Genomic DNA, 10,370 nt, shown 5'->3' on the forward strand with positions numbered 1-10,370 from the left:
AAAGGTTGAGTTTTCTTAGAAGTTGTGGTGATGGAGGAAGACAAGGAGAAATCCAGAAATACAGAAGGATTGTGCCTCTGGCCACACTCAAAAGTGATTTGGGGAAGAAGCACTTCTTAGCTTGCTCTGACCCAGTGCTGACTTGGAAAGGAAGATCTCACCATGGCTCCTGTGTATGAGCAGAGCAGCTCTTCCAGGGTATTCGGGTTTGGCAGTAGATGTTCACGAGCAGGAAGACTGGCAGGAGGGGACCACGTACATGGCCGGCTTACAGCTCACGGGGATGCAGATGGTAGTAGGTTTGGAGCTCACGGGCATACACACAGTAGGCTTAGAGCTCATGGGCACAAGACAGGCAACTTGGCCAGGGCTGGACACGCTGCAGGTCATGCCACTGGAAGAGTTTCCACAAGATGACTGGCCACCACCAGAACCACAGCTGGAACCCCCACAGGGTGACTGGCTGGAGGAGGCCATGCTGCACACGGGCACAAGGCAGGCACCTTGGCCAGAGCTGGATGTACTGCAAATCATGCCACAGGAAGAACTGCCACATGATGACTTGCCACCACCCGAGCAGCTGCTGGAAGTCCCACAGGGTGGCTGGCTGGAGGAGGACACGCTGCACACAGGGCGGTACTGCACAATCACGTAGGACACTGGGCGACTGGAGGAGCTCCCAGAGCCTGAGGATGAGCAGCAGGCAGTGGGGACACAGGTCAGGGGTGTGCAGCACATGGGCGTGGAACCAGCTGACTGGCTGCCAGAGGAGCAGGAGGTGTCACACATATTGGGGTGTTTGGCTGGAGCAGGTTTCAGGGAGGAGGTGGATGCTGGAGTGAAGGTTCCTTCCAGTCGGTGGCTTTTATACCTGGGTTGTGGGCGTCCTGGCAATGCAGAAGTGTAATTATTGTTTCCCCATGTCTTCCTAACCCCTTATTTTCCTGTTTGGGAGTCTCTGTTTGGTATAATGCTCAACTGTGACCACGTCACTGACTCTTCAGCTCAAGCTTCCTGTAGAAGCTGAGCCTAGTTTTCTGTGTCCATATTGGTGCTGAAATTTGCTCTCCAAACAGTTTGTTGTGTCTACAGCACCATTGAGTCAACTCTTAAACTCAGTCTTGATGTTTATTTGTCATCTCCCTGCAGTATAAGGAAGATGAATCATGATGCTGGAGTTGACTTTGCATAGAAAGACCCTGAGACCATGTTTTCACAGACCCTGTAAACATAGGATGCCTCTGTCTTCAATTTCCCTCCCTCCTCCTGTGCTCAGCCTAGTATCCTCAGGGCTTCATTTGGAACTATCCCACCTGGTGCTCACATGCACACGCACACACTCACATGTGTGCATGCACACACACTCACATACTTGTACACACAGGTCATGCATTCATACATGTACACGTATCTTCCTATGCACATGGACCACATACCCATGCATACCACAGCACACCCAGGTATAGTGCAAATTCACACACATTCTCATTTGCACGTAAACATGCACACACACACACACAGAGGTCTGTGTGTTTGACTGTGCTTGCATTCGCATGGTCTTGTCAGGACCTTTTGTTACAGTGACCAGGGATAATTCTTATGACACTCACAGCACAGGTGGGAAGACAGGAAACCAGCTAAGGCTACATTGAAACATAGCAGTGATTCTATGAGAGGTGTGTGACATATATAAAGATGGCTAGGACAATCCAGAAGGAACTCTGGTGGTGCTGTAGGTCAAGTGTTGGGCTGTTCACCATAAGGTCAGCAGTTAAAACCTACATGCCACTTTATAGGCGGCAGATGAGCCTGTCTGCTCCTGCAAAGATTTCAGTCTCAGAACTCCAGTATAGAGTCACTGTGAGTTGGAATTGACTCATTGAGGTTGGATTTGGCTTTGGGTGGTTTAGGAAAATCCAGAGAAAGGAATATAAATTTATTGGGTTTGAAATTGAAGCTGTTATAATAAGTATTTCAGTAATTTTTCTGATTATGCAAATAGATGCAACAACTAGCTTAAAAGGACCTTTTCTTATCTTCTTGTGCCTCCTTCATTCGTCATCCTGGAGATCCCCAGTTGAAACTGGGGGATTTATCACACACCAGTGGAGTACTGGTATGATTAAACATTGGACTGCCAACAGCAAGTTTCTTGCTTCAATCCCATCAGTCACTCCTTGAAAACCCTCTACTGAGTGGCTTTTAGTCAGAATCAACTTGAAGGCCTTAACTACAACAACAAGGGTTTTAAAGTTTAAATGTTATGAAATATTACATATCTTTTTGTGACTGACTTTTGTTTTTTTCTCTCTCTGAATTATGTTGCAGCAAATATAATTATGCTAATATAAGTTCCTCTTGTTCTCCTGTTTGTTCCTATTTACTGGTATATAGTATTTCATTGTGTACAGATACTTCAACCTGTCTAATTTTCTCTTTGGACATTTAGGTTATTAGCAAATTTTAGTTACTACACATAATGCTGCAAATAACATTTTTAACTTTTCTTGGAAGTTCCAATTGTGCAATCAGCATGCAGCACTTTTAGAATGCAACTGGGATCTTAAATGCTTGTGAATGATCCTCTAAGGTGTAACTGTTATTCTTATCTGGAACAAAGAAGAATGAAGAAAATCAAATATGCAAGAAAACAATTAGTCTAAAGGACTAATGAACCCCAGCCTCCATGGACCCTGAAACCAAAAGAATTAGAAAGTGTCTGACTACTGCTGCTGATCACTCTTTGTGAGATCCTGGATAGAAAAGGTGAAAAATGTGGAACAAAACTTAAATTTCTTAATGAAAAAGACCAGGGTTACTGTTAGAACCCCTGAGATTATGGCCCTTAGACATCTTACAAATGTGGAATTCAGCTTACTCCTGTGGCTTAATATTCAGACATTGGAAAGACTTATGGAGTCCTGGTGTGGCACTGTGGGTTAATGTGCCAGACTGTAAAGCCGTTTGAACTGCAAGGTCAGCAGTTCAAGGTCACCAGCTGCTCCTCAGACACCCTATACAAGGTCGCTATGGGTCAGAACCGACTCCACGGCACTTAACAACAACAACAACATAAAGTGAACAATAACACCAGGGAGGTATGAACTCCTTAGAACAATCAACCATATCAGGTCAAAAGGGCAGGATTTGCTCAGGGATAAAGCTCAGAAGGCAGGAAGGAATGGGAAAGAAGGACAAAGGGAAATAGCAAACACAGAGAGGAAGTAGGAAGAATGTTGTTGCATTGTGGGGCTTGTAATCAATGTCACAAAACAAAATTTGTTTGAATTGGTGAAGGAAATCCCTATTTGCTATGTTAACTTTCAACCAGAACTCTATATAAAGAAAACTCCATAAGCAAAGCTCCCCCTGAAACACACGGGATTGCCATGAGTTGAAATTGACTTGAGAGCACCTGGTTGAGTTAGAGCAGAAGCAGTCATACACATGGGTACAGTTGTGTTACATACATACATATATACATATATACATAAATAAATAAAATCAGAGAACTGGATGACTCCAAACATGCTTTGGGCATTTTATGTCTTAATTTTGTTCTCTCTCTCTCTAAATAGGATAATGCTCATAAAGAAAAGAACACCGTAACATTAGTCTCCTGTTCTAAAACTACAATAAATTAAGGCTTTTGACCTGACATAGCAGGGCATCATCCATTGTGATAGAAATAATTTTTTTTTCATATCTAGCTAGAATTCTTCTTTGACAAATGTTAAGGATTCAAATATATATACCAAGAGCTCAATTTTTCAGATCACAATTTAGGAACATTTCTTTATGAAGCTGTAAGTCCTTTGAGACTTACAAAATGTACCCCAGATAATAATTGTCTCTTACATCAGCATGAGTCATTTAATCTAAAGAAATGCATTTTCATTTTTTTAAAGTTTTGAATGAATTGATCTGTAGTATTGTTTTGTCGATTTATCCATCAAGTTTAGAGAGTCTTTCCCTAAGACTGAGGATTGTTTCTTTCATGGAATCCACCAGATTCTGCAATATTGAGTCTATACTTGGGGTACAAAGAATTTGATATTTATTATACCTTCTTGATGAATTAAACCTCAAGGTCAGCAGTTCAAACCCATCAGCCATTCTTTGGAAACCCTATACAGGGTCTTTATCAGTCAGAACTAGCTGGATGACACATAACAATAACAATCATTAATTAGAAGCCATCTTCTTTCACTGTCGGGGTTTTCCCTCGACATAGTTGTCACGAGTTTTTGGTTCACGAGGAGGGGAGATCCAGCGGCAATAGGGATAGCGAAAGAATACACAGACAAACAGAAGAAGGGAGACAATGAGGCACCCCAAAGCCAGGGTGGATACATCACTGGTGGGCAGGCTTGGGACTACAGGCATCATGGCCTCTGCAGGCAGCGACTCACTGCCCTGCAATCTTTAATGCATGTCTTCCAACCCGTAATGCACCGCAATCTTTACTCCATGCCTTCCAACCAGTAATGCACTGCAATCGTTACTCCATGCCTTCCAACCAGTAATGCACACCTGGGGAGGCCCGGGCCTCTGTTTTATTTAGGGGAGGAGTTTCACACCAAGCTGGGAGGGACTAAAACAGGATACAGCTAACATCAGTAATTTTCCAGACATTCAGGTAACTTTACATTGTACTTCACTGGTTCGAATCCCAGGCCAGCAACTTGGATTCTCAGGCCTAATGAACATATCTATAGCCCCTGAGGTCAGTTGGGGGAAGGTGAGAGTTCTGCAGGAGACACCCAGGTGAATGGGCTGCACCTGGAAAAGGGATTAGGGAGGATGGGTTCTTTGTCTATAGAACAAAGAACCGAGAAGTAGCTAAGATATTTTTAGTTAATCCTTTGGAGAAAGGTTTAACCTTGCAACCTTTAGTCTCGGCTTTAGGAAAATATCACATTTATCTGTGGATTTTCAAAGGCTCCAGTGTATTAATTTAATATATGTACCTGAATATTAAGATGAAAGCAATTTTCCATTAACTGCCAGTGGCCTCATTTGTTACACTCGGGCCTATAGGGCCTCGAACCTCCGACCAGTCTTACACGGTCTGCAACATTTCACATTGATGTTTTAGTATCTTTTAAAGCAGTTGGTCCAGATATCTTTTGATTAGCGTTTTCTAGGCATATTTTATGTCACCTTTTACTTTCAACCTTTCTGTTCTGTCTGTTTTAGACTAGGGAGTGACACATTTTCTGTAAAGGAGTAGTTAGTTAGTAAACATATTAGCCTTTGCGGGTCATATGGTATCTTTGCAACTAGTCAATTTTGTCATTACAATGTGAATACAGACATAGGCAATACATATAGATCTGTCAGTGTTTCGGTAAAACTTAGCTTACAAAACAAGCCAATGTGATCTTGGAAGAACCAAATGATTTGTGGCCAAATGTCATCTGAGGAAGAGCCATAGTAGACCTCTGATTTAGACTATAAATAGCATAAAACTAGATTTAAAAAAAAAAATCTAATATCTGCTTTTTAACTGGAGATTTAAATTTATTTATATTTTGGTGATTATTAATATATTTGATGATTTTTTCTAGCATATTATTTGTGTTTCTCTTTGCACTACTTTTTCTACACCTCTTAAAAAATTCTTATATACTCGCATTTACATTGATTTTTTTTTAAGTTGAATTTATTTTCTCTCTCTTCTGGTTCTCAATTTCGCATCTTTCAATTATTTTGTTGGTGATTCCCACAATGTTAGGAGGTATGCTTCACATAGCCTGGAGTTGATAACACCTCTACTCTCCTAAACGGAGTCCTGGTGTGGCACTGTGGGCTAATGTGCTGGACTGCAAGGTCTGTTTGAACCACAAGGCTGGCGGTTCAAGCTCACCAGCTGTTCCTCAGAAACTTTATACAGGGTTGCTATCAGTCTGAACCAATTCCAGGGTACTCAACAACAGCACTTTCCTCAATAAGAATGGATTGCTTTCATTTATCTGTAGCATCTGTCCAGGCTTCTAGTTTTACCTTGCTTTTTTCCCTCTAACCTTGCAAAAAAGTCAGCATTATCATTATTGTATACAGCCCTAATTTTCTATTCTCCTGGGGTAATTTTTATTTCCTCCTTAGAAGGTGTCCTGTATCCCATAGTGAGTGTTTGTCGCTGTTAAAAGTTTTCTCTCTTTTTTTGAAACCTTTTATTGTGAATTGAGTGAAGGTTTACAGGGAAGATCATCAGTGTTACATTCAACAAATCATTACAATGAGCACTACCAGCTAACAGTATCTACCTTTATTACCTCCTCCCTCCCTTTTTTTAAAGCTGTTATTGGGAATTGATTGATAAATTTACATAGAGAACACTGCTTTTGCATTTATCCTATTGTATTTTGTTTCATTGCGATGATTACAATCTCCTCCATTCATCATCATTTAACAGTATTTACTTCTATTCCCTCTGTGTTTTTTGTTTAATGTACACAGAAACCCTTAGAAATATATAATCATTAAATAACCAAAGGAGGGCATATTCTACAAGCCTGCACACAGCTTTTCTCTTTCCATGAGTCTAGAATTCTCAGCTGCTCTAACGCTCCATGCCGTCATCTCTGCCTCCATCTCCAGTGTCGCCGCTTCTCTAGTTAGGGTGTTTTGTCTCTTTTTTTCTGGAAATATTATTTTACTCTAGTTCTTCAATGAGAATTTACTGGGAATGCAGTTCTAGGTTGATCATTATTATGTCTCAGCATTCTGGCAATTTTATCTTTCTTCTGCTTCTTGTGTTTCTGTTGAGAAGTCCACTCTGAATTGTTTTGTTGAAGGGAAGCTGATCTTTTCTATGGCTACTTAAAACATTCTTCTCTGTCCTGTGTATTCTTAGTTGTCACTCCCTGTATATAAGAATAGATTACTTCATTTATATGTGCTGTGCTTTGTGGCTATGTGGATACACTAATCATCATTTCTGGAAAAAAAGTTACTTTTCCCAATTATCTCTGGTCTATTTCTCTGGAATGTCCATCAATTATATCTTGGATCCTCTCATTCCATCTTCCAAGTTTCTTAGCAACATTTTCATTTAAAAAATATCTGTTTGTTTTTGCATAATTTCTTCAGGCCAGCATCCTAGTTCACCTAGAACACATTTTTAACCTGCCATTTTACTCATCCAGTGGGTTTTCACTTACAGCGATTTTATATTGTTTTTATTTTAGTAGGTATAGGAATCCTGATGTGGTATTGTAGGATAAGCACTAACTGCAAGGTTGGTGGTTCAAACCCACCAGCCACTCTTTGGAAACCTTATACAGGGTTGCGATGAGTCAGAACTGACTCTACGGTACTTAACAATAAACAGCAACCAAGTCGGTTCTTTCTCAAGCTTATTTGTTTTATTTTGTAAGTTTATAGTATCTTGTTCCTTTTCCACAATTCTCATCCCTTCTTTTAGTTAAACAGGTGTTTTCAACATTCTTTTTTAAAAATTCTGTTATCAAGAGTTCTCTAATCTGGAGGTCTTGGAATATCTATTTCTGTTGTTTGTTACTGTCTGTTGCCTTTGGTTTGAATGGATGCCTGAGTGTTTTGTATTTGAGACTGTTAGTTCGTGTTTCGAGTTTCTTTATTTGTGTTAGTTCTACAAAGCCTAAATTAAAGGCACATGCCTCTAGAAAATATGTGCCTAGAACAGTGCTGAACTCATTACAGTGGCTCATTTAACCTTAATGACAACCTCGTGAGTCAGAAACTGGTAAAGTACCCATTTTAAATATAACTTTAAGAATATAACTTTTAAATATGCCTTTAAAATATAATGTCTGTTTTAAAGAGTTATATTGTTGCTCCAAGTGATATAACTTGTAAAAGGCATGTCCCTCTGACAATGTAGAGCATGCTCTTAACCACTTAACCACTGCCCTTGCCTATAGAGATGGGTGGGTTGAACCTCTAATTATGCAAATGCAGGGCAAACTCAGGGCAAAAGGGAAGAAGGGAAAAAGCGTTGTGACTAAAAGGTATGAGAGATATCACTGGCTAGACCTACAAAGGCCAAGAAAAAGGCATAGATAAGCAGGAGAAGATACCCTCTAGGTGCACCCTCCTTTGTAGGGTTGGCTATGGGTGCAGGTTTACCCTGACCTATGTGGCCAACTATCTTCTCACAATGGCTGGAAGCTGTGTGGAACTGCAACTCTGCCTGTCATGTACATGACTACCTGTCCTGGGCCAGCATGGAATGTGGCAGGCAGGAGGGTCTGAGGAAATTTTGAGCATCGGTTCAGAAATAAGAGAAAGACCTGGAGCCTTGCTTCTCTCCATCCCTGAGGGAACCCAGGCCAGGATAACTCACAGCCAGATGATGGGTGGCAGTGATGGGAAGCTGGCTGAGGACCTGATATGAGCCTACCTGGGTCCCCAGCTCAGATCTTTGCTATGACTGGCATCTTGGTATCTTGACAGTAAGAAGAGAAACCTTGAAAGTTGAAATATCCAATCTAGCTGGGCTTTCATCTCAATGACCTATTTTCATGCTGTCTCCCTGGTGGCATCTCTGACAAATGAAAGTTCTTTTGTGGGTGTAGTCTAGTGGTCTCACACTTCCAAGAGCAAAAACAGCACTGCATCAAACCCTATAGCAGAGCTTTCAGGGGCAGAGAACATGTTGGCATCCTGCAGGGAGAAAGTAAGTAAGCATCAGCCTAGGATCACACAGGGACAACCTATGGCTCTGCCTCAGTGTCAGTGATCTACCCCTCCCACCCTGTGTGGTACACTAATGATGGTTTCCATGGATAGAATTCAAAAACAATCATTTTATTAACCAGATCCTGGTTCTGTGACCCTGTGGGAACATGCAGTTCCTTATGAATTAGCCTACAAAGCTAGTTCTCTGAAAGGGTTATGACAACTGGAACACTACTTTGCCAGGGTCTGGAGACTCTGGTTTGCAGACCACCACTTTAGCAGCACGTAGGGGTGCTGCAGGTGACAGGTGTGCAGACAAGGGAGGTACAGAAGGTTGGCTGGCAGCAGCAGGAGGACTGGTAGGAAGGGGCCACGCACACAGTTGGCTTGCAGTTCACGGGCACACAGACAGCAGTCTTACACACACATACAGTGGGCTTACAGCTCATGGGCACAGAGAAGGTTGCCTGGCAGGAGCTGTGCATGCAGCAGGGCAAACAAAATGAAGAGGCCTGGCCACAGGCTATGGGTCTGCATGGGAATTGACAGTCACCGGAGCAGCAGCTGGGGGCCCCAGAGGGTGATGGGCAGGAAGTGGACAAGCCACACACAGGCTGGCACAGTGGAGGGACACAGGATGCTGGGCTACAGCAGGAGCTTGTACAGCAGGGGGGTGGGCTAGAGGCAGAGGTGATGCAGCACACAGACCTGGAGCAGGCCAACTGGCAGCCTGAGGAGCAACAGGTGTCACTCATTAGGGGTGTATGACTAGGGAGTATCAGGGAGGAGGTAGAGGTGAATGTGGAGGCTCCTTTGCTGGGAGCCTTTTTATATATCCTGACCGTGGGTTCCCTGGCAACATTCTGCTGTTTGTACTATTATTACTTGATTCTAATTCCCCATTCCTGTGGGAACCCATGGAGTCAGTCCACAAGGAACCACCTCCCACAGAGCAATGCCTGTAAACAGGTTGAGCTCAGGGTCCCATACTGGGACCAGGCTCTGTGCTCATTGGCAAGAGGTTGGGGGAGGGGTGAGTAAATCACTGGGCTACCAGTGGTTCACCACCAATATATCTATCCATGACTATGAGTTTCCTTGGTCACTCCCACTCCCTGGGGGAGCTCCTGCATGTGTATGTGTGTGTGTATTGGGGGGCATTGTCATGGCAGCTTGGGCCAGGTCAGTTTCTGCCTGTGCCAGTCCTTCATGCAGAGCTGGCATCCTGCCTGACCATGTGGGGGGCCCTGGTCTCAGAATGGGGACCTGGTTCTGATTTGTTGTGGCCTGGCTGTGTGGTACTTCCTGATCCTGGGTGGAATGAGAGGCATCTTCTGGTTCCAGATGGCAGACTCTTGAGCTACAAAGATGAGGTTTGTGGAATGAGACTCAGATAAGCTCCTTGAAGGTATTCCCTTGGCCAGGTTTGGGGAGGCCCAAGCCCACAAAAGCCTGGGGTGTTGAGTTTTGCCTCTGTTCATTAATTGTGGGTGTATGCTGGCTCTTTAAAGATCAAGTCATGATTCTATACATAGAAAACCCCAAAAACTCAGTAAAAAAGCTACTAGACCTCATTGGAAGATTCAACAAAGTGGCAGGGTATAAGATGACATACAAAAATCAGTTGGATTCCTCTATAGTAACAATGACAGTGCTGAAAAGGACATTAGGAAAGCAATACCATTTACAATAGCTTCCCAAAGGAT

General features: G+C 42.7%; 2 protein-coding genes across 2 annotated transcripts in view; both read right to left on the reverse strand.

Moving 5' to 3' along the window:
- Positions 1–222: 222 nt before the first annotated feature.
- Positions 223–789, reverse strand: LOC102830576 (keratin-associated protein 10-6-like). Its single transcript, XM_006876798.1, has one exon. The coding sequence runs from the start codon at positions 787–789 to the stop codon at positions 223–225; it is 567 nt and encodes a 188-aa protein (XP_006876860.1).
- Positions 790–8,939: 8,150 nt separating this feature from the next.
- Positions 8,940–10,370, reverse strand: part of LOC102830962 (keratin-associated protein 12-1-like) — a 3,357-nt gene continuing 1,926 nt past the window's right edge. Inside the window, exon 2 of the mRNA XM_006876799.1 lies at positions 8,940–9,141. Coding sequence (XP_006876861.1) covers positions 8,940–9,141 — 202 coding nt within the window. The remainder of the gene's footprint in view (positions 9,142–10,370) is intronic.

This window comes from Chrysochloris asiatica, unplaced genomic scaffold (genome assembly GCF_000296735.1).
Source record: "Chrysochloris asiatica unplaced genomic scaffold, ChrAsi1.0 scaffold00415, whole genome shotgun sequence".
In the NCBI taxonomy this organism is placed as follows: Eukaryota; Metazoa; Chordata; class Mammalia; order Afrosoricida; family Chrysochloridae; genus Chrysochloris; species Chrysochloris asiatica.

What these genes read in the sequence shown, in the direction of transcription:
- LOC102830576 (XM_006876798.1), bottom strand. Translation starts at nt 789, where the DNA reads ATGTGTGACACCTCCTGCTCCTCTGGCAGCCAGTCAGCTGGTTCCACG.